The sequence below is a fragment of the Mesoplodon mirus genome (assembly GCF_964341445.2).
Source record: "Mesoplodon mirus genome assembly, chromosome: 16".
NCBI classification, from domain to species: Eukaryota; Metazoa; Chordata; class Mammalia; order Artiodactyla; family Ziphiidae; genus Mesoplodon; species Mesoplodon mirus.
The window spans coordinates 26,902,391-26,926,680 of NC_138992.1; the positions used below are offsets into that span (position 1 = coordinate 26,902,391).

General features: G+C 38.4%; 2 protein-coding genes across 3 annotated transcripts in view; one reads left to right on the forward strand and one right to left on the reverse strand.

Annotated features, from left to right (window-relative positions):
• Positions 1 to 298: 298 nt before the first annotated feature.
• ENY2 (ENY2 transcription and export complex 2 subunit) lies at positions 299 to 9,903 on the reverse strand. 2 transcript variants are annotated; one of them, XM_082600827.1, is made up of 5 exons: positions 9,811 to 9,903; positions 8,254 to 8,330; positions 4,520 to 4,590; positions 3,126 to 3,200; positions 299 to 562 (listed from the first exon to the last, which is right to left on the reverse strand). In XM_082600827.1, the coding sequence occupies exons 2-5, from the start codon at positions 8,319 to 8,321 to the stop codon at positions 486 to 488; spliced, it is 291 nt and encodes a 96-aa protein (XP_082456953.1). In that variant the 5' UTR covers positions 8,322 to 8,330; positions 9,811 to 9,903; the 3' UTR covers positions 299 to 485. The 2 variants fall into 2 exon arrangements, with proteins under 2 accessions (XP_082456953.1, XP_082456952.1); XM_082600826.1 differs by having other exon boundaries at positions 9,739 to 9,896.
• A 179-nt stretch (positions 9,904 to 10,082) lies between these two features.
• NUDCD1 (NudC domain containing 1) overlaps positions 10,083 to 24,290 on the forward strand; it is an 86,208-nt gene continuing 72,000 nt past the window's right edge. The window contains exons 1-2 of the mRNA XM_082600714.1: positions 10,083 to 10,320; positions 22,454 to 22,608. Coding sequence (XP_082456840.1) covers positions 10,203 to 10,320; positions 22,454 to 22,608 — 273 coding nt within the window. The 5' untranslated portion in view covers positions 10,083 to 10,202. The remainder of the gene's footprint in view (positions 10,321 to 22,453; positions 22,609 to 24,290) is intronic.

A 24,290-nucleotide genomic window follows, 5' to 3' on the forward strand; every position in this document is an offset into this window, starting at 1 on the left:
ATGAGTAAGACCCGGTCCTAACCCTCAGCGTTTATAACAAGTAAGAAATAAGATATCTGTAGTACAAGGTGGGACATATATTATAAAATATTATAGGAATTCAAAAAAAGCATAGACTACATCCAAACAATCAGAAGAGGCTGCTTACCTCTCCTCAATTGTTATTACAGAGATTTGCTTACTTAACATTTACATACTTAACACTTAAACTATATTCACTGCTTGACTTTTTCTCTTAACAAATCTGATGAATTATTAATAAAGTCCCATTTATTCCAAAATCCAAGGAAACTTCAAACTCATTCATGAGATATTTATTAAAATAACACATTTAGGGAAAAAAATCAATACAATTGTATACATCATTACTGAAAACTGTATACCATCATACAAAAAAGGATTTTATTTTGGGAAATCAATTCCTAATTTATGGCAAGTTTTACTTTCAGAAATAAAACCACAAAACAACACAATCTAATTCAATCTTAAAGGCTGGCATGCTGAGCAAGGAATGTTCTTATTCTTTGTAGGAGCTCCTTCTTTACACTGTCAGGTACCAGGGCTGAAATATAAAAATAAAAACATAAGAGTAAAGAAGATCCCAATTAATATATGTCAATTTGAGATTTGGTATTTTATTCAGGACTACCAACAAAATAATTTCAAAAGGAACCCTTATGCTTCAATAAAAAAATAAAGACATTTGAGAAAATAAAGTATATTTGCAATTCATTATTTGAATGAATTATCCAATACCTAAAAATATATTGCATATGTGAAAATTCTTTAAACTAGGAATAGAAAAGGCCTTTTTTAAACAGAGGCTATAAAAGATTGATGAATTTGATTCAAATGCAACAACTTAATAAGCTTGGTCATAATCACCATAAACCAAAACAAAAACAAAAACTGAGAAAACACTGCTAATCTCTCTACTACACAATTTCTTCAATTTGATATGAAAAAGATCAGCAGGTTTACAGAAAAATGAGCAAAGGAGATGAAGAAAAGGAGAGGCATATAGTTCTTGAATGTAAAAGGAGTTTAACCTCACAACAGAAATGAAAATTAAAACCACATTCAGATAGCATGTTTTACCAATGAGATTGGCTAAAATCCAAAGGTCAATAATGTATGTATTGGCAAGACTGAGGGAAAACTGGCCCTCTCATATTAGCTGGTGGGAGAATAAACTGACAAAACATTTTGGGGAAGGTAATTTGGCAATACTGTATTGAAATAAATGCATATACTTGAATGAGCAAAGATGCAAAAGCTTCAACAGTAGCTCTATTTGTTATAGGCTTATTTTTAAAATTTTGAACCATGTAACTGTATTATCTACTCAGAATATTAAACTAAAAATGGGAAAATGGGAGTTCTCTGGTGGCCTAGTGGCTAGGATCCTAGGCTTTCACTGTTGTGTGGCCTGGGTTCAATCCCTGGTTGGGAAACAGAGATCCTGCAAGCTGTGTGGCATGGCAAAAAAAAAAAAAGGAAAAAAAGCCCTGCTCTTTGAAATTTAAATTAATATCAAATGTCAATAAATACATCTACACTATTTTCCCCCTTTTTGGCTACTAAAAATAACGACAATAAGAAATTAACTATACAGATTTTCCTCTTTATAAATTTACTGTAAGCCTGCCTAGAAATAAAGACTACATAATTAATTCAAGTCACTGCAAATGTGATCACTATGTATGTTAAATATACTTTTAATCAAAATTATGGTGATGGAGAACAGATCAGCTGCCTTGGGGTTACAGATGTGGTGTGACTATGAAGGAACAGCTTGAGGGAGTTTTTTAGAGTGAATCTATACATGTGTATAAAGTTCATAGAACTGACACTAAAAAAGGGTCAATTTTACTGTATGTTAATTTAAAAAATAAAAACAAATACTCCTCTTGACAATAAAAAGAACACTATGAAAATAAAAGAAAATATTTATTTTTACTTCTCTTTTCTTTTTTGCTCATTCTCTAGCAAGGGAGCTACAAGGGACTGAAATGTCCAACACACAAGTATTGAAGGAGAAGCAAAGGATGATTTCTACCCTGTTAACAGATTAAGTTCTTAAATGTTAACAGATTAAGCATAAATTACAGAAGTAGAAAAAGAAATTATAGAAATTTATTTTAAAACATAAATCCATGGGGAGAACAATAAATGCTGCTTTTTCCCCCTCCTTTTCCTGAGACATGATTGACCAAAAAAGTCATGTTGTTTAGCTGTAAACAGCCCTACAAAGATGGCTGGAAAGGACCATGAGACGTTGTAGCTCCTTCCACATGGTAGCAGTTCAGGGGACTAGTATTCCCTAGTAATAATTTTAAAATCATTTACTTTTCACACTTAAATTCTTTTTACTATTTCTGTGTGAGGAAACAACTAACGGGTCATCTAATTTACCTGCTTCCACTTATAATACAACTCTCCCTCCCCCCACTGACTTCCTCAAATGAAATGAAAATAATCTCGTTACACTTAATTATATGATGTAATTCCTGACTTAATATTTATTACATATAAATATTTTGTTAATAGTTTGTTAATATACTACTTCCTCTCTTTCCTTTGGCTTCTCTAAACAAGGTATTAAAGGGAGAAATTAAGAAGGTAGTTGAAGTGTGAGTCTTAAATATGAATTACCCTGACCATGAAGTTATGGAGCTACCAAATTCTTAATCAGACATTCAAGAAGACATTTTTGTTTATTTTTAATAAGGAAAGAGAGCAATGACTCGGGGGCTGGTGTAAAACTCTGATTATTAAATATCAGGCTAAAGTTTACAAATCCTAGCTTCAGGTAATATTTGCCTCTACAAAATCCTGTATTTTAAAAATGATCTGTTCTAACAACCACATCAACTTACATTTGTGTACTGTTTTAACAGTGCAAAAATGTTTTACACCTCTTACTTGCTTGTTACTCAAGACCATGCATAAAAGTTGGTGAGGCAACTATAATTCTTCCCAAAGAGGAGATGCAAGTACCCACATAATTTTGGAAAGGGTGCTTTTCCTTGTAAAACGAAAGAAAAGCTGCACCAGCAAAAGAGAAAAAAAAAATCATGTCTTAGCCCACATTTCCTTTCACACAATTTGTATTCATTCCTTACCTCTGCCTTTTGGTGTGATTTCAGCCACCAAGTCATCAACAGTAACGTGTTCTAGTCCTTTTTCTTTAATTACCTCTTATGCAAAAGCAAAAAACAAATCATATCATTTAAAATCATTATCTGTAAGAAAGATTTTCATAGAGGAAGGGTTAAGATCATGTTTTTAGAGTACAGACTGGTCTTTAAAAAAAAAAAAAGAGGACACTTCTTTTTTTCTTTTCTAATGAAGGTTTAGTTCAACCTTAAACACAGTATGTATTCACCAGATCAAAAACATAAAACAAATAATTATAACACTTAGAATGAATCTGAACTGTAAATTCAAATCTAATATTTATAAAAAACTGGAAACTTACAACTGCACAGATCTTATTTCATGATAATCATATCAGCTCTTGAATGTATGGAGGGGAAAAAAACTGTAATTTACGTCTAACTTGTAATTTCACAGCCCCAAATTAAAATATAGAACAACTCCTTTGCTCCTTTCTCTTCTCTAGGCTGGGCCAAAAGAAGGAGAAAGGAGTTTACACTTATTGGACCCCTATTATGTGCTGGGTGCTTTGCATCATTTAATATTCATGATAAGCTGACAGGCTGGGCGTTTTTCCCACCTCAGAGGTGAGGCAAGTGAGGCTTAAAGATTAAATAACTCATTCAAACACAACTTGAAATCCAGCTCTAGTCTTACCAGTGAAGGTCTGTATGACCTCAAAGTCTATGCTTTTATTAATTTGGCACATTGCCTTCTTCCGGTTAATGATATAAATAGTTTCTATTATCATTTGTAGAAACCAATACGAGAATTCATTATAAATATCCAGAATTCCAGCATACCCAAAAGCTGAGCCAGAAAGGAAGGCTTATCTTAGTGACACGTGTAATTTATCTAATGGCATAATCATCAATACCTAATTGCAATTTAACAAGCTCCCATTTTATAATTTTAAAAATACATGTAATTTTCTAAGAGCTTTTATAGATGATTTTTTTCAAAAATAACACTGTTAAAGATAGGAGATATAATTCCTGTAAGTCTGCCAACTGTAAAGTGCTCAATGTGTTAAGAAAAACAGACTAGGAATAATTAATGTTTCACTTTGAGTAGGCACAGCAAAAAAGGTGGGATTCCATATTCCATGCCAGAGGAAATCTTGTCTCACTTGTTTTAAGAGAAACACAAAGAAAATTTCTAAAAATTAAGGAATAGGTCTACATATTATCACTGAGAGGAGGTAATCTATTACCAACAAGATTCAATTTTCTATTTGTTTAAAATTATGCTCGAGCACTCAATATATCTTAAAATGCTGACTATAATTTTTCTAATGAATTCCAAACCAACATAGTTGAGAGCTGTGGAATTAGCTTATCTTCTAAATGAAACAGATTACCTTTACAGTGTGCCTTCAACTGATCCTTCCAGCCACATTCAATTAATTTAGCTCTCAGCAACTCTTTGAGGCTGTTGAAAAAGAAGTGTTTCCAAATTAAACTACAACAGTGTACAATATCTTAGATAGGAATGTTTGAAGCAAAGCTTCAACTGTTCAATTAAAAATCCCACCTTCCAGTTATAAAACTTTAACCATGGCCTAATCTTGGTTCTACCACTAAAAAGTTCTTTGATCTTATGCAAGTCATTTAAATGCTGGGCCTCATTTTCGTCATCAGTAAAATTCAATGAAGTGGATGGGGTACAATTCTTCTTAAGAAACCCTACTCTCTGGCCTTCTTACACACTTTCTACTTCCCTCCACCAACAGGAATATTGTGGGTTTTGTACAACTTCAGAAGGGTATTAGTTGAGTTTGAAGCAGCTGTACTTTTGAAATCTTCAAACTCCAAAATCCATTCTTTAACTACAAATTCTTACCCATTAGCTCTCTTATTGCCCCTATATCTAACCTCATAGACTTGCCCCTCCCTTTTTCTCATTATCCTCCTAATTTACACATTAACTATGGTATTTCATTAATTCTAAGACTGTGTTTTCCCACATTTTAACAATTCAGTAATTGGCATGCCTATCATAATTTAATTGGCAGTATTTTCTTTATTCTTAAAGGTTAAAAAAATATTGGTGTGTATTACAACTAATGGCATCATGGGTGCAATAAAATATTTTATCCTTTTGCAATACCTAGTCTTATAAAACCTCAGTCTTCAACTTAAATCACCTCATTTCTCAGCTTAAACATGTCAAGTCCCAAACCAAACTGCTTCTTTTTCAGTATTCCTAACATCCACTATGTGACATTTCCATCTAGATGTTTAAGTCATTTAACCGTAACAGGGACAAAACCCAACTCTTGCTTCTCTTCCATCTCAAGCTGTTCTCCTTGTCAGACTGGCAACTCCATTCTTCTGGATCCTCAGGCTAGAAACCGTGGCAGCATCCTTCACTCAGCAATTTTTATTTTATTTTTATTTATTTATTACTATTATTTTTTTTGCGGTACGCGGGCCTCTCACTGCTGTGGCCTCTCTCGCCGCGGAGCACAGGCTCCGGACGCAGGCTCAGCGGCCATGGCTCACGGGCCCAGCCGCTCTGCGGCACGTGGGATCCTCCCGGACCGGGGCACGAACCCGCGTCCCCTGCATCGGCAGGCGGACTCCCAACCACTGCGCCACCAGGGAAGACCCACCATCTTCTCTTGACTGGACTGTTGCCAAAGCCTCCTAACTCGTCCCCCTGCTACTTCCCTTGTACACGTCCTTCTCCTCTCACTGCTCAAAACCCTCCAGTGGCTTCCCAATTTACTCAGAATACAATTTCAAGTCTTTACTACAACCTAAATGACCCTGCATGGTCTGCCCCCTCCAAAGCAATGCCTCTGACTTTATTGTTTCTCTCCTTCACCCAGCTGACTTAGTCTTATTAGTTTCCATGGGTTCCTCAAAATGCCAGGCAAGGGAACTCCCTGGCTGTTCAGTGGTTAAGACTTGGCGCTTTCACTGCTGGAGCCTCGGTTCCATCCCTGGTCGGGGAACTAAGGTCCCACAAGGTACACAAGGAAAAAAAATGCCAGGAAAGCTCCTGTGTCAGGACCATGGCTCTTTGGAGTCCCCTCACTCCCTCATATTCTTTTGATCTCAGTGAAGCCTACTTTTTTTTCTTATCCAAAATAACACACCTGATTATTCTCTACTTTATTTTTCTTCTAGAACTCATCACCATCTGACATACTACACATTTGTTTTCTGTCTCCTCCCATTAGAATGTAAGCTGTGTAAAAGAACAGGCTTCATTTTGTTCACTACTGTATCTCCAGCACCTTAACAGGACATGGCATAAGGTAGAAACTCAGTAACTTTAAGCTGCATGAATGAAAACAGATAAAAAAACAGTAATACATAATACCCTATACCCATTATTGGCAATACTATCCTCTCAGTTTCCCAAGGCACTGTTCTAGAGGCTTTCCTCGTCCTCATTCCTCATGTCAAGGGTTGTTGATTTTACTTTAAAAAAAAAAAAAACCTGTAAGTTCTCCTTTCCATTTTTGCTGTTTTCCACTTTTAACCTATCATCTTCTGCAATTTATATCTAGCCCTTCAAGTCTATCCTCCATACTGCCAAAATAACATTCCTAAAGTGCAAATATGATCTAGTTAGTCCCCTTCTTAGAATTTTTTAATGACTCCCACCACCCAAGGATAAAGTCAACAACAGATGTTTTTGCAAACTACCACCTATTTTCCTGCCATTTCTTTGACAGTAAAAACACTCCACAACTCTCGGTGTAAGAAATCCGGGTAGGGCTCTAGCAATGGAAATGTGACCTAGGCAACGCTGATTATGAATGGCCTATTACCTAAGTAGGATGGTAATCTAGCTAGGTCCTTTGCTGAAACTACTAGAACGGTAGTCTCAGTTGGAGAGATGTAAATTTTGAACTGCTAATTTCTGCCACCTTGTGGGTAGTGCCTTCTTGAGAATAAAGCCAACAGAGAGGAAAGCAGAGATGAGAGACAGAAAGACAGACATGTTCTTGGCAACAGTTTTTGAGTGCCTGGACCCAGTGGTGCCTGAAGCACCTCCAAGCCCTAGACTTTTAGTCACACGATCTTATACAGAAATTGGCTGAGCCAGTTACTGAGTTCAGTTTCTTATCAGTTAATGGAAAGATTTCTGATTACACAAAAGCCACATTTCTCCTGTCCACTGTCTTTCACATTTTAACTGCACAGTCCCCCAGAATATTATCATATTGTAACAAATCTCTTTGACTTTGCATATTCGGTTCCATCTGCCTAGACTGTCCTTTCTCCTTTACCGGGCTGGGGAACTGCTAATCCTTCTTACCCAGCTGAAGTACCACTTCTACTATTTTGTGAGAGCTTTACTGATTACCTTAATCCCCAGGTAGAACTGAGAGATCCCTCTTGTTCCTTATATATATTTCTCTCATACAATTTATCACCCTGCTCCTGGAAGCTTTTTTTGATTCCTTAGACTCTCCTCTGTACTTCCAAACCTATTTATTCTTCAAATATTTAAATGGCCAATTATGTGCTAGGCATGACGCTCGGTATACAGTAGTATTTCTGCTGTCAAGGAACTCAGATTCTATTGATACAAACTAGCAAAGGAGGTGATTATAATACAAAGTGATTAAATACTATGATGGAACAAGGTATTTGGGAGTTAACAGATTTCTAGAAGAGATGAAACTTAAATTAAGACCTGATAATGAGGTAGAATTAGTTAAAGATGGGGGGAAGGAAGAAGAATGTTTCGGAGAGTAGGAATAGCACACATTGCTCTGGGGTTAAGAGGGCTTGGTAACTGAAACTGGTTCCATCATGTTGTCTCCCTGTTAAAAAGTGGGTAACATTTTATCTTCAATTGTAGTTATCTGGGTATGTATTTTTCTTCTCCATTAGATTAGACATTTTTTGAGAGAGAGTCATTTCCTGTTCATCTTTGTACGTGATCCACTTCCCTCCAAATCTTGCAATATTGAACAGACCTAAGCATTCTTAACAGATATTAGGAATTGCTTTTGATAATCTCAATTTTCTGTAATTATTTCCACTGACATCAGTTTTGTTACTTTTTAGATTCTTATAACTGTAATTTAAAGATGTTAAATGTAATTAATTAACACAATCGATTACTTACCGTTCTCTTTCTCCAGTTTCTATCAACTTTTGGTTAATTGCTGCTCTCATCTGCGCATCTTTGTTCATCTTGCTAACCTGAACATCAACATGTATTTTCAGATATAGAACACTTACAAAGCATTTTCTTCTAAATCCTCTCAAGCACCTCAACACATTTAACATTCTGTCTATCAACTGAAGGGGTGATAAATTTCAACAATGTGTTAACAAGGTCCTTACTCCTAATATTATTTACTGCATCCCAAGAAGTCATGATCATGACCTTACAATTTTCTTCCCCCATGTACCCTTTATTAATGAGTCTTTGGATAATGACAATTACTGTAACATTTATTAAACACCTATGTGCCTGGAACTGAGCTAACACACTGAGTTTTTAATCTCATTTAATTCCCAGATCTTATTCTTTTATGCAAGTACTATTAACATAGTTTGTATTTTACAGATGAGGAAACTGAGGCACCGAGATAGAAAAGTGGTGAAGGCAGGACTTGAACTCAGGTACTGTGACCCCAGAAGCCACAAAATACCGTAACCGCACATAATAACTGACTGCTAATCATTTCTGCATCTTAGTTAACTGCATTCAAAATTTGGGGGAAGCTATATAACCTAAATATCAATAGAAGATTAAGCACAGTTTGTGAAAAATGAAATTCCTGGGTAAGGATCTTAAGTGCTTTACTTTACTTTCCACTAGTATGTACCCAGAATTACAACTGCCAAACTAGCTGTATGTGTGTGTGTATATGCTCTTTATCAAAGCTTGCTGGTTGGGTTAAGGAGAAAACAAATCTCAAATTAATTCCTAACTTAGAAAATTATCAGTTTTCAGTAAAAAAGGACAACCAAAATGGTGTAAAAAGGACAGGGAGGATAAACTGTAAAACTTGGAATAAGCTAACGTTACTCCACTTATCTGTCACCAACTTGAGACTACTTTTGTTGTCTCCCACCTCGCCGCCTCTATGAAAACTCAAGACTGGCAGTGAGTTTTCAGAGTTGTTGTTGTTTTTTTTTAATGGAACAGGAAAAAGGAGAGGTTGAGAAAGGACTAGGATATGTTTGCTTTTGCAGTTGGAGGCTAACATTTTCAAAATAATACTAAGGTCTAGTCCGTACCATTAGCAGAATACTGAACTTGATCTTGCCTTGGCCCCCAAAATACGGAGAGTGACCTTGGACAAGTCAGTTCTTAAAGGCCTCAGTTTTCTCACTGGTAAAACAAGGGCGCTAGGGGATCCCTCCCAGTTCAGACAGTCTTTGGGAAAACAGAATAGGGCGGAGACAGCGGGAGAGGCGGGAGGGGAGGAGCCAGAAAACAAAGCGAGGACTGGCTTCAGGCCAACTCCGGTAGCACGCCCTGTCGGAGAGCCCTACAGGCCCGCGAGCGCGGGTCGGGGAAGCTAACGAAAGACAGCACATCGAAAGGAGCCTGGGCTGGGCCCGGGTCCCGGCCCTGAGGACCACGGGCATAGCTCACCACCATCACCGCGGGCGAGGGCCGTCCCTTCCCAGCGACGAAATGACCCTTGCGCTGACGACCGTTACCTACCACACTCTTCGGCTGCCCGGACCTAGACCCTCAGTAGCTCGGGCACCTAAGCACACAGAAAGCTAGCACACGCATTTCCGGGGCGGGGTCTCGCCACCCTGCCTATAATGTGAGAATTTAACCAGCGCGGGCCGCCTCCTGGTCGCTCAGCCCTCTGGGTAAGAGAGTCCAGATCCTGCTGTCGCACTGGCATTAAGTTCCCTGAAAACTACATATCCCAATATGCAACAGAGCCAACTTCCCCGTGGGCACTACATTACCCAGAAGGGGTGTTACGCCGCAGTGTTTTCTGGGATGGGAACCACGCCGCCTCGCAGCCACGGTAATACGCGTGAAGCGCGGACCTTTCAACCCGAACTTTATTAATTCTCACGCTAGGCCCCTGGAAGGCGATGGAGGTGGCCGCTAATTGCTCCCTGCGGGTGAAGAGACCTCTGTTGGATCCCCGCTTCGAGGGTTATAAGCTTTCCCTCGAGCCGCTGCCCTGTTACCAGCTGGAGCTTGACGCAGGTGGGTAGCGGCGGTGCCCCCTAGCACTCATTTCCTTTCTCCTTTTGGCTTCCGAAACTCGACGCTTCCCGCACTTTCTTCTTTTCTGACTCCGGCTAGCCAGGCGACCGTGGCCTTCCTCACGGCCTGCCGGGCAGGGGTGGACCAGAGTGGCTGGTTCAGGAGAATGATGCCCATCCCCGACCCCCGAGGGAGCCGCCTTCGAGTGGCTCTGCCGTAGCGGGACCCTGGGCCGGCTCTAGGCTCCGCTGCCCGTGCTCCGAGGTCCTGCATGCGGGTGCTTTCTGGGCTCCGCCCGCCTGTCGGTCCTGGCCTGGCCCCTGCTGCGGAGAGAGCTCAGGGCAGGCTTTCCTCCTGGAGCATCCTCTGTAAACGTGTGCGTTGAGAAATCACACCTCTTTGGAGGACCTTCTGCTTCTGTTTCCTCTGGCCGAGACCCAGTTCTTAGAAGAGAAACTCCATTGCAGTTAGGAGCGTTTTCAATTACCTACGGGCCATCAGATTAAGGACTCTATCGTAGATTACATCTCGAGAATGTAAATCTGAGGAAAAGTTGGTTTAGTACCCACACTTACACTACTTGTTTTGTTTATCTGTAGGTGGCGGGAGTATTCATCCTTGTTTTTACAAGGTAAAGAATGGCATTTTTGTTAATGATAAAGAGCTCAAAGATTGCATTTTTAATACACAGCCCTGCTGATTCTGGTGCATGTTGTCAGTGGATCACACTTTGAGAAATAATCTAGAGTTAATAAGTTTTATAGAATCAAATAAGTGTTTATTCATGTAACGTATAAATTATATAAGTTCAGAAATCTCTATTGAGAGCCTGTTTTATGTTACATGCTGATACAATCAAGATGAATATGACACAGCCAGTAACATAAAAATGCTGTTGTCTAGTTAGGAAGAAAAGTGTAAGCAAATAATTATGAGACAATAAGGCAGTGATAGGAATATGTACAAAACATACTGATAACGTTTCAGTATCTTTCCCAAACCAGCCTGGGACATCTGGGAAAGCTTCCAAAAGAAGTTGATATCTAAGTTGAGCTTTAAAGAATACGTAGTTGATCAGGGTAAGAGAAAATGAGCTTGATGTTTCTATTCACTCCCTTCCTTTCTCTCTCCCACCCCATATAAATGAATGATACCACCATGTTAGTTAGCCTTGCATTAAAAAACCACCCCAAAACTCAGTGGCTCAAAACAGTAAGCAGTTATTATTGCTTACAAGTCTACGGGTCAGCTAGGTGGTTTTAGGCATGACGGTACTTTCTCATATGTTTGGGGTTTCTCTGGCTGTAGGCTGGTTTAAGATGATTTCAGATGGTCTCTTATCCTTCAGCATGCTGGCACAGGGTTATTCCAAGAGTCTTGTCTTGAAGAGTTTTTCAAGCTCTGATTGCAGTAAGTGTGCTATTGTCCCGTTGGCCAAAGCAAGTCGTATAGTCAAGCTTAGAGTCAATATGGGAAGCTCAAACCAAAGGGCATAATAGATCCAGGGAGGCATAAAAAATTGGGACTGCTAGTGCAGGTTGACATAATTGCTCATGCGAGAGTCAGCTTTGGTGTATTTCTTCTCTTTTATCCCCTATTGTTTCTCAGCAAATCTAGTTAACTCAATTCTTGACTTCTCCATGCTTCTACCCTTGTCCAAGTCCTTGTTATCTCTTACCTGAACTATACTACCTTCCTGACTAGGCTTCCTGCCTTCGATTTTGGGCTCCTTCATTCCATTCTTTGGAAGGCAGTACTTATAGTTTTTATCGATAACTCTACATTTGTTTGCTATCTGTTTCCTGCACTAGACTGTGAGCTCCCTGGATACAGTGGTGTTTCTCTTGTGCTTGGCATAGTGGGTACTCAATACATTGAGTGAATGAAGAAGAGAGGTTGTTGTTGAGGTCATTCCATTCATGGGAAGCATGAGCAAAGGGAAAAAAATTAGATTGTGTGCAGGGCACTATTGCTGTATTGCCTGAGCAAAAAAATCTACTGGGAAAATGAGAGGACTTAGGTGAGGGCACGTTTTGTCTTTTGGACTTTATCCTGTGAGTCAGTGTTTCCCAGGCTTTTCCATGGGCAATTGCAATAAAACATAAAGCTCAGCTGTCATTGATTTACCAACTTTTTAATAAAGCTCAGCTGTCATTGATTTACCAACTTTTTAATTTGCTAAGTGCAGGTGTTTCTTAAGAACTATCACGTACTCACCCACCCTTTCGTAAACAAAAGGATATTTTGACACCAAAAAAGCAGGAAGCAAAATCTCACAATAAATAGTCCTCTTAATTGAATACATTAACTTTATGAAAAACTGAGTTGTTCTTTTTCGCCCCTCATTTCACCAGTGTTGGTCTTAGATTCTGTTTGGGATGCACAGGTGGAGGTGATGAGGTGCCATTTAGGGTTTTAAGTGTGGAAGGAAAGTGGCAGGTTTGGGGATTGAATAGTTCACTCCTAGGCTCTGTGGAGATTGGGTTTGGAAGATGAGGGGAATGGAGATGGGGAGACCAGCTTGGAGGCTTTGCAACAGTTCACATGAGGAGCTTTCATTAAGAATTAATTACTTGAGGAGGAGGATGAAGAGGTTAATTCTTTTAAAAACTGCCATTTATAGAGATATTGTGAGGTGTGATTGAGCTACTCCTCCTGACAGTTTGATTTCTTTTATAACCAACCTAAGGCGTTCATGTTAATTTAGCAGACTGTTGGTGGGCACCTGTGGTGTGTGAAGCTTCCCAATTGGGATGTGAGAATGAAGATGTGGTGTCTGGTCTCAAATTGCTTGGAGCTTTGAGTTTTTATTCTCTTGTCTTAAATGTTATTAAGTTGTTCTGAAACCCCCTATGCTACATAAACAGTAAATGTCACTTTGTCTTTTTCTTTTTCAAAGAACTAAGCAAAAAAAAACCTTTCGTATAAAATTGTAACTGCCCTTTGAGCCAGCAGTTCCACCTCTGGACATTTATCTTATATTTTTTCCCTAGACTCTTCATTAAGTAAATGTATATATTTTCCTCCTATATTTCACCTAGCTAACTCATACTCTGTTCTTTCATCTTGGTTTACATGTTACTCAGATTCCTTTCTTGACTATCTAGTAAAAATCTATACTATAGAATCTATACAAACTAGAATTTGTACTTTTCCACAGTACCTGATTCTTCATAGACTTTATCACACTTTAGCATTTGGTGTCTGTTTTCTCTGCTAAGACTGCTAGTTCTGTATTGAGGGTCCTGTATCCGTCTTTTTCAGTGTTTCATCTCTGGAGCTGCAGCATGACTGATGAATAATAGAAGATTTTATATCACAACCTAAACAGCTTTATTGAGCTATAACAATAATCTACACATATTTAAATGTATAGGTTGATAAGTTTTGACATGTGTTCATATACACTGATGAAGTCATCACCACAATCAAGATATTAAACTTAGGGCTTCCCTGGTGACGCAGTGGTTGAGAGTCCACCTGCCGATGCAGGGGATACAGGTTCCTGCCCCGGTCCGGGAAGATCCCACATGCCGCGGAGTGGCTGGGCCCATGAGCCATGGCCGCTGAACCTGCGCGTCCGGAGCCTGTGCTCCGCAACGGAGAGGCCACAACAGTGAGAGGCCCGCATACCGCAAAAAAAAAAAAAAAAAAAAAAAAAAAAAGATATTAAACTTAGCTACCATCCCCAAAAGTTCCCTTGTGCCTTTCTGTAACTGGCCCTCTGTTCCTCCCTCTCCCCTCTCAGTCCCTAAGCAGCAACTGCTCTGTCACTGTAGATTCGTTTGTATTTTCTAAAGTATTATATACATAGAATTACACAGTATGTACTTTTTTGTCTGGCTTCTCTTACTCAGCATAATTACTTTGAATTTATTCTTGTTGCATGAGAGAGATTTTGAAATCTCTGGCTATAATTGTGGCTTTTTCTCTTCTTCCTTGCAGTCCTGTCAGTTTTTGCTTCATATATTTTATGTTGCATAAACATTATTGATTATTATGTTCTCTTGATAAATTGACCACTTTATCATTATGAAAGAACGTTTATATCCTTGGTGATAGTCTGCCCTGAATTCTCCTGTTTGATAGTAAAATAGTCACTTCAGCTTTCTTCTAATTAATGTTACCATAGTGCATACATATATACTTCCATTCTTTTACTTTTAACCTATTTGTGTCTTAGTATTTAACATGCATTTCTTTCTTTTTTTAAAATTTATTTTATTGAAGTATGGTTGATTAAAATGTTGTGTTGATAACATACATTTCTTTTTGGCAAAAATAGTTGGGTCTTTTTTATTCAAACTGATAATCTTGTGATTAGACTGTTTACATTTAATGTGTTTATTGATTTTGTTAGGTTTGGGTCTTTCCTCTTGCTGTTGGTAGTCTGTTGGTCCCATTTAGTCTTTGGGAAAATGGAAGTTTCCTGCTTTTCTGCCTTCTTTTGGATTGAGTATTTTTAAATGAATCCATTTTTATCACATTTGTTGGCTTATTAGCTATAGCTCTTTGTTTTGTTATTTTAGGGTTTATAGTATACATCTTTAACTTATTACATGGTGCATTCAAATGATATTGTACTATTTCATGTGTAGTATAAGAACTTTACAAAAGTATGCTTCCATTTCTCTCCTTTATGCTATTGTTGTGCATTTTACTTTTACATATGACTATAAACTTGTAATACATTGTTATTATATTTGTTTAAATAGTTAATTATCTCTTAAAGAGAAGTAAAAAGTAGAGAAAAAAATCTTATATATTTACATTTCTGGTGCTCTTCATTCCTTTATGTAGATCCATATTTTTATCTGTACAATTTTCCTCCGCCTGAAGGAATTTTAATATTTCTTGCAGTGTGGGTCTTCTGGTGATGAAATATTTCAGCTTTTGTATGTCTGAAAACATTTTTATTTTGCCTTGATTTTCAAAAGATTTTTGCTATGTGCAGAATTCTAGGTTAACAGCTTTTTGCTTTCAGTACTTTAAAGATGTTACCCTTTGTCTTATTACTTGTATTGTTTCTGATGAGGAATTGTATGTTAGCCTATCTTTGTTCTTTTATGCATAATATCTTTTTCTTCTCTGGCTGCTTTTAAGACTTTTCTCTTTCATATTGGTTTAGAGCGATTTGATTATGTTGTGTGTTGATGTGGTTTTCCTCATGATACTTGTGCTTGGGGTTTGTTGAGCTTCCTAGATCCATGCATGGGTTTATAGTTTTCATCAAGTTTGGAAAGTTTTCAGCCATTATTTCTTCCAATTTTTTTTTTCTCTTGTTTTCTCCTTTGAGGAATCTAGTTACCCATTTTTAGATTACTGGAAGTTAACCCCAGCTCATCAATGTTCTTTTTATTTTTTTCTGTGTTTTTTTTTTTTAATCTTTCTTTGGGTTTTTTTTTTTTGCGATTCACGGGCCTCTCACTGTTGTGGTCTCTCCCGTCGTGGAGCACAGGCTCCAGACGCGCAGGCTCAGCAGCCATGGCTCATGGGCCCAGCCACTCCGCGGCATGTGGGATCTTCCTGGACCGGGTCACGAACCCGCGTCCCCTGCATCGGCAGGCGGACTCTCAACCCCTGCGCCACCAGGGAAGCCCCTTGGGTTTTTTTGTTTGTTTTTTTGGCCCTGCTGCGCAGTATGCCGGATCTTAGTTCCCCGACCAGAGATTGAAGCTGTGCCCCCTGCAGTGAAAGCATGGGAGTCTTAACCACTGGACCACCAGGGGAGTCCCTTAAATCTGTTTTATTTTGGATAGTTTCTATTTTCATGCCTTTAATTTCACTAATCTTTTTTTTTTGCAATGTCTATTCTGTCATTAGTCCCATCTAGTGTATTTTTCATCTTAGATATTGTAGTTTTCATCTCTAGAAGTTTGATTTATATGATTTTTAATACCTTTCATGTCTCTGGTTGTCATTTTGAACATTTGGAATGTACTTTAGTAAATATTTTAATTTTTTAAATTTAATGTTTAATTAAACATTTTCATGTTTAATGTTTTAAAACATTTTAATGTTTTGTTCTGCTAATTATAACTTCTGTGTCAGTTATGTGTTGGCTTCTGTCAATTGGGTATTCTCATTGTGGGTTTTGTTTTCTTTCCTCTTTGCATGCCTGGTAATCTTTGGATGCAAAAAGTTGTGAATTTTACCCTATTGGGTATAAGACATTTTTGTATCCTTATAAATCTTCTTGAACTTTGTTCTGTGATGCAGTTGAGTTACTTGGATTAATTAGATTAATTCCACTAGGTCTTGCATTTATGATTTTTTAGCCTTGTCTGGAGCAATGCTCAGTCTATGGCTGATTATTCCTCACCACTGAGATAAGACTTTTCTGTGTACTCTGCCTATGAATTCGGAGTTTTCTGTGGTCTGCCTAGTGGGAACAGTGACAGCTCCTAGCCTTGTGTGAGTACCCAACACTGTTCCCTCTAATCCGTTCAGATGGTTCTTTCCCTGGTCTGGGGTAGTTTCCTCAAACATATGCCATTAGTTCTCTGCTGAATATTTGAGAGAGACTCTCTGCAGATCTCTGGAGTTCTCTCCCTCTATGGCTCTCTCTTCTCTGGTACTTTGTCCGATGAACTGTAGCTGTCTTGGTCTCCCCAGACTTTCAGCTCAGATTCCTCAACCCAGGGAGTTAGTCAGGTTCTACCTCACTTTCCCCTCTTTGTGCTGTGGGCTGTAAACTCACTCATGGCACTAAGCTGGTGCGGTAGTAGAGCTCACCTCATTTGTTTCTCATCTCTTAATGATCACTATCCTTTGTTGCCTGTTGTCTTGTGTCTTGAAAATTATTGTTTCATGTAATTTTGTCTGGTTCATTTTATTTTGTCTTACTGGTTGTTTCTGAGGGAGGGATAAATCTGATTACTATTATTCCATCTTGGCTGCTCAATGCATATTTTTAAGGGAAAAATAATTTTATAGAGTAGTAGAGCTAGAAACAAAATTAAAATGGGTTAATGAGGGTAATGAGAAAATGGGAGTGTAGACTGTTTTTTAGAGAAGTTTGAGAAGTACAGGGTGGGAGAGAGCTCTGCTTTGAGTGCAGAGCGAAGAAGAGGAAATCTTTTTCATGTGTTTTGAGAGTGGGGAAGTTTTCAGCATATTTAAGTGGAGGAGAAGGGGCCAGTGGAGAGGAGATAACCTGAGGAAAGGCCTAGAAGAGGCAGGAGAGAATGAAATCATAAACAGCTGTGAAAATTAGCCTTGGAAGGGAGAAGAGGAACCGGGAGATGAACACTTAATCTTCTTCTTAGGTGTCACATAGCAAATACTTCACATAATTTAAACTTGTCGTTAATTTCACAGGATAAGTATTATTAACTTTTATTACAGGTGAGGAATCAGGGTAGAAAGTTAGGTAACCTAACCTTAGGCATCAGTGGCTGACCTGACCCTAAAGCTCGTGCTTTTTCTAATGCACTTTGTGGTCTCTGGGCTGTTTCTTCGGGGCAGGGAGAATAAAAGCTGGTGAAGGTTTAGGCTATAATTGGAATAAAGGGAGAGAAGGGCCATGTAACTTATTTATGTAAGTTTACTATAAAATTCATGCCTACTCTTCTGGAGGAAAATTTGGGGAAGAGAAGCAGATCAGTGTGTTATGGTGCAGAAGCATTGTATAGAAGAGCAGTGGGAGCAATGCTGCTAAGTGTAGCCCTGCCTTGTTCTGTATATTTTGCTTCAGAACTAATACAAATGTGTACTCTTGCTTTTTTACATCTTTATATGCAAAGAGCAAACTCAGTAACTAGGTGAACAGAGGACTTAACTGATCATTTTTAGAAGATAAATGGTCTAAGAAGTGACCTTTGTGAGTTAACGTTCTTTGCCCCTTCCCCTCCTTTTAAAAAAATACTGTACTTTGCTTATGTATTAGATAGAATCATATTCAGTTGGTGTCAAAAGAGTTGAATATTGACAGTTTCATGTGGTTCAACCTAATTGTGTATTTTGAAAGGGCAAGAAGCAGTAACTGTGACCATTGTTAGCACCATTAGGACACAGACATTATGTCTGTTTTATTTACCAGTATTTGCCCAATGCCAAGCACCATGTCTGGCACGTAGTAGACATTCAATAAATAATTTGTGAATGAAAAACTGTAGGTTTTTGAGGTTCCATGCATGTTTTATAAGAAATTTAGGTAAAGATTAAGGGAGATTCCCTTCTTGTTAGGCCCTAAGTTCTTTTTCATAGAATAAGAGAGAAGGCTTTTTCAGCAAAGCTGTTTTATTTCTAATGCAAGATAATGTTAATTAATAAAATATTTTACTACAGTGGCTTCCTAGCCTCTGTTAAAGAGGTTCCTCTTCTTCAGTCATTTCAAAGATCAAGCTGGATTGGAGACTCCCTGCTGTCCACCCCTCCCTTAGGCTTTACAAAAGAGCCCCATCAGTGGTTAACCTCTGTCACATTCTGGACATTGCTTTTCTCCTTTCATTTTTCTCTGCCTGCCCTTTTATACTCAAGTTGATTAACATGGTAAATGCAATAACTTTTCCTTTCTCATTTGGGGCCAGAGAGGTGGCCTTTTTCTGAGCACTGTCAGCTTTTGCAAAATAGCAAGTATGTAATGTGCCCTTCATTTGTGTCCTTATAACCTACCTAAATTAATCTTGTCAGAATGCAGCAACCTAAGACTTAGACTATTTCCTGGTTTCCTAATAATGGTTTTCCAGAATCAATACAGTTACAGACGAGGTGTTGTACCAAGGCAAAGGGCTAAGAAGTCTCTGGCTTGTTCAGGTTTGGTCAGGGGTCTTTGGTACAAATATGAAGAAAATGTATTTGTTGTATCATTGCCTAATATTACTGCTTTGGACCATTCTGTTACCACGTACACTTCCTGCAGTATTGAGTTTAATCCACTCAGTGGTGCTAGAAAAACAAGAATTAACGATTGTTTCCCTTCTAATCAGTGAATATGTATTTTTAACTTCCTTATCAAATAAACACTTCCTTGAGTCATGTAATAATTTCCTCAGCCTCTATCAAATCCATCACAAAGTTATAATGATTTAACCTCTGATAGGTCTCCAAATTTCAATCATCCTTTACCTGGATGACTGCAGTAGCTTCCTGGTGGATCTTCCTGGGTTTTTGCTTTTGCTCTGGTCTGTTTTCCATAGGTAGTTATAAGTAACCTTTTTAAAAAAAAAAAAATATATATATATATATATATTTATTTATTTTTGGCTGCGTTGGGTCTTCGTTGCTGCGCGTGGGCTTTCTCTAGTTGCCGCACGCGGGGGCTACTCTTCATTGTGACGCGTGGGCTTCTAATTGCAGTGGCTTCTTTTGTTGCAGAGCACAGGCTCTAGGCATGCGGGCTTCAGTAGTTGTGGCACGCAGGCTCAGTAGTTGTGGCTCGCGGGCTCTAGAGCACAGGCTCAGTAGTTGTGGCACGTGGGCTTAGTTGCTCCACGGCATGTGGGATCTTCCTGGACCAGGGCTCGAACCCGTGTCCCCTGCACTGGTAGGCGGATTCTTTTTTTTTTTTTTTTTTTAATATTTTCTCCCTGTCTCTGGCTTGTCTTTTCATTTTCTTAATGGTGTTTTTGAATGATGCAAGTTATTTATTTATTTATTATTTATTATTTATTTATTTATTTGTGGTACGCGGGCCTCTCACTGTTGTGGCCTCTCCCATTGCGGAGCACAGGCTCCGGACGCACAGGCTCAGCGGCCATGGCTCACGGGCCCAGCCGCTCCGCGGCACGTGGGATCCTCCCGGACCAGGGCACGAACCCGTGTCCCCGGCATCGGCAGGCGGACCCTCAACCACTGCGCCACCAGGGAAGCAAGCCCCTGGTAGGCGGATTCTTAACCATTGCGCCACCAGGGAAGTCCCTATAAGTAACCTTTTATACATTCAAATCTGGACTTTACTCTCCCGCTTAAAAGTTCTTAAATGAGCTCTTATTACATTGAGTTTATCCACAAAGATAAATAAAGGGAAGGCCTTTTGTGATCCAGCTTCTGCCCAGTTCTCTAGATTTATTCATCTGTTGCCTTTCCTTGTGCAGCTCTCCTTGTTGCTCTGTGTTTCAGCCAGTCTGGCTGACTTTTAGTTTTTTGAACACAAGTGTTTCCTTCTACTTTGGCCTGCTCTCATTTTGCCTGTGATAAGTTGTGTGTGTGTGTGTGTGTGTGTGTGTGTGTGTGTGTAGGGATGTTTCTTAAGTTAACTCTATCTTGTCCTTTGTAGCTTGGCTCAAATTTTTTAGTCTTCTTTAACCTCCCCAAGTAGATCAGCTTCCAGTGTTATTTGTTCTCACAGTAGCCAATAATGTTTCTTTATAACATTTATTACAGTTTAATTATATATTTATTTATTTGACTAACGTCCATTTCCCCCCGGATCATAAGTGTTAAAAAGGTAGATTCTGTGCTCTTTTCTCATCATTATATCATTTGTGCCTATTAAAATATTTGCTGGGCTTCCCTGGTGGTGCAGTGGTTGAGAGTCCGCCTGCCGATGCAGGGGACACAGGTTTGTGCCCCGGTCCGGGAGGATCCCACATGCCACGGAGCGGCTGGGCCCGTGAGCCATGGCCTCTGAGCCTGCGTGTCCAGAGCCTGTGCTCTGCAACGGGAGAGGCCACAACAGTGAGAGGCCCGCGTACCGCAAAAATAAATAAATAAATAAATAAATAAGTTGCTGAATAAATGAATGAATAAATGTAAGTCAGCCAGGACTCAAGGCAGGTAATAGAAGTACGAACAGGTGAGCATTTGGGAAGAAAAGATGAAAATACTTGCAATCAGAATACAGTAAGGTGAGTTTCATAATTAAGGTGAAATATTGGCCCAGCATAGTCTACTTACGTATTTCCTGTTGGAGCAGAAATTAATTCTAGGTCACTGGCAGCCCTGAACTATAAGTGTCTCTCTACATAGAAGGGAAGGAGGAGTGGGAGGCAGAGATCATGCTTGGCAGATTTAAAATTACAGAAGCAGGACTTCCCTGGTGGCGCAGTGGTTAAGGATCCGCCAGGGTTTGAGCCCTGGTCCGGGAAGATTCCACATGCCACGGAGCAACTAAGCCCGTGCGCCACGACTACTGAGCCCGCATGCCACAACTACTGAGGCCTGCGCGCCTAGAGCCCGTGCTCTGCAACAAGAGAAGCCACCTCAGTGAGAAGCCCGTGCACCGCCACGAAGAGTAGCCCCCGCTTGCCACAACTAGAGAAGGCCCGTGCGCAGCAATGAAGATCCAACGCAGCCAAAAATAAAATAAATAAATAAATAAATAAATTAATTAAAAGGAAACATAAAATTATGGAAGCAGCTAAGAGCAGATCGTAAAAGTTCTTATAACGAGAAGAACAGTTGTAACTATGAGGTGATGGATGTGTTAAGTAAACTTATTTTGATAATCATTTCACAATAAATACATATATTAAATCATTATGTTGTGTACCTTAAACTTATACAATGTCATACGCCAATTACACCTCAATAAAGCTGGAGAAAAGTAAAATAAAGTTACGGAAGCTTCCAGTGCCCTAGTGGAAAAAACACTGGTCTTTAAATAGGAAACCTTGTTTCTGTTCCAGATATGATCACTGTTTTGTTCTCTACTCTTGGGAAAGATGTGGTATAGCATTAGAGAAGTCACCATTTGCACTTACATTTATTACCATAATTATTTTATGGGATAATAAAAACATTCTCTTTATTTCTTAATGTGTGGTAAAAAATGAATGAGGTGATAGAGGTAGAGCATTTTAAAAAGCACACACTTTATAAAGTGTACTTAATATTTGCCCAGAAAACAGGAAATCTTTCAATTTTATGATTTCTCTGTTCTTTTTATTTATAATTACAAGGAAGAGGTACCTAAAGGATAAGAGCGTGGTATGAAGAGCTCTGTCTCCTCTGGCCACTCTATTCTGAGTTCTGTAAGGGCAGGCGCCTTGTCAGTTTTACTTACGGTTTATCCTCTGCACACAGTGCCTAGTAGGGGCCCAGAAATTGTTTTTGAAATGAAAAATGTAGTGAATTGTCCTGAGGCCTTGGTAATTAGTATTCTGTGATTTTTTTGCCTTGTTGGCGTTCTGCAGAAAAGAACAATCTGAGGCAGAACTCTTGATGTTTGTTTATTTTTCTTATATTTCAGCTGTGGCAGAAGTAAAACTTCGAGATGATCAGTATACACTGGAACACATGCATGCTTTTGGAATGTATAATTACCTACACTGTGATTCATGGTATCAAGACAGTGTCTATTACGTTGATAACCTTGGAAGAATTATGAATTTAACAGTGATGCTGGTAAGAAAAAAATTTGTAATACTAGGGATTTTCCAATAAATTTGTTACTTAATTTTCCCTTTTCATCTAATATCTAGAGAATTGAGGTACATATACCTTTAATATATGGAATCCTATCATCAGTTTATGTAAGGCTTCGTTTTGTTTAATTCAATTTTAATTTTTCCCCTTATTCCTGTTACTTAAATTTACTTATTCCCCTCCACTCTTACCAACAGGCAACTACTCTGATGTGTTTTATATCTCAATATTGATGTAACTGCTTTTTCTATGTGAGTAGTTAATCCTATGACAGTGGATTTATCTGTTTTTTCCTTTTAGTTAATTTTTGCTTTATGTATTTTTAAGTGTGTTAATTGGGTGCAGACATTTTATCAGTAGGATTGTTTTGTCTGCTATGCAATGTCCTTTTAGCATTATAAAATATCCCTCTTTATCTCTGGGCTCTGGGAATAATTTGTCTTGAAGTCTTCTGATACTATTTTAGCTATCCTGGCTTTTTTTTGTTGTTTAATTAGTATTTGTCTTTTTCTTTCGTTTTTCTTTGAGTTTGTCAGTGTTGTTATTTTTAAAGTGTGTCTCTTGTAAAGAGCATATAGTTGGGTCTTGTTTTTTATCCAGAATGACAATCTTTGTCCTTTAATTGGCTTAGTACATTTATATTTAATGTCATTACTGATATGGTTGGGTTTATGTTACCGTTTGCTAATTCTTTCCATTTTGTCCCATCTGCTTTTTGTTCCTTTGTGTCTCTCTTCCTACCTGTTTTTTTTAATTTATCACAGTTTTTCTTTTTAAAATTTTTTTTCTTAAAATTCCACTTAATTTTCTCTTTTGGCATTTTATTTAAACCTGTTTGTATTGTTATTATTTTTAATGGTTAATGTAGAGATTGTAGTACTCATCCTTAATTTATCCTACTTTGCCTCTAATTAATGTTATTCCACTTTTAAAAAATGTAAAAATCTTATGATATTATAATTCCTTTTACTTTTCGATCCTCTGAGCTATTGTCATACATTTTGTACTTCTTCATATGTTGTAAGCTCCACAATACATTGTTAATGTATTTGCTTTAAGTAATCAGTGGTCTCTCAGTAGCTTCCTGACTACTCTCTGCTCCTTTCAGCTTTCCTTTGTGTTGCATCTACAGAATAATCTATCCACTTTGCTTGTTTAATCTTATCACTTCTCATTTAAATTCCTTAAATATTTCCTTTATGACAAAATCCACACTTATTAATATGTAATTTTAGAATAGATAATGCATTCATGTGATTTAAAAAACAAGAAATTTGAAAAGGTATTTAGTAAAGTCTCTCTGACCCCAGTTTTATCTGTCCTATGTTCAGTACCCCTTTTCCCTCCGTAACTTCTTTTTATTAGTTTCTTGTATATTCTTCCAGAGGTGGGGTTTTATGTGTGTGTGTGTTTGTTTGATTTTGATTTTCCTGGCAAGTATAAGCATAAAGTGATGTATTTGTTTAAAAAATACAAACTCCTCACCTTGGCAAATGCAGCTTATAATGCCCTTTTCTCCAGCCTTGTCTTTCACCACTTTGTACACTACATTCTAACAATACTAAACTCTTGCAGTTACTGAAACATGCTCTGTATCCTTTTCCCTCCAGCTCTTTTCCCACATAATTTACTCTACCTGAAACATTCTCTCTTAACTTGTG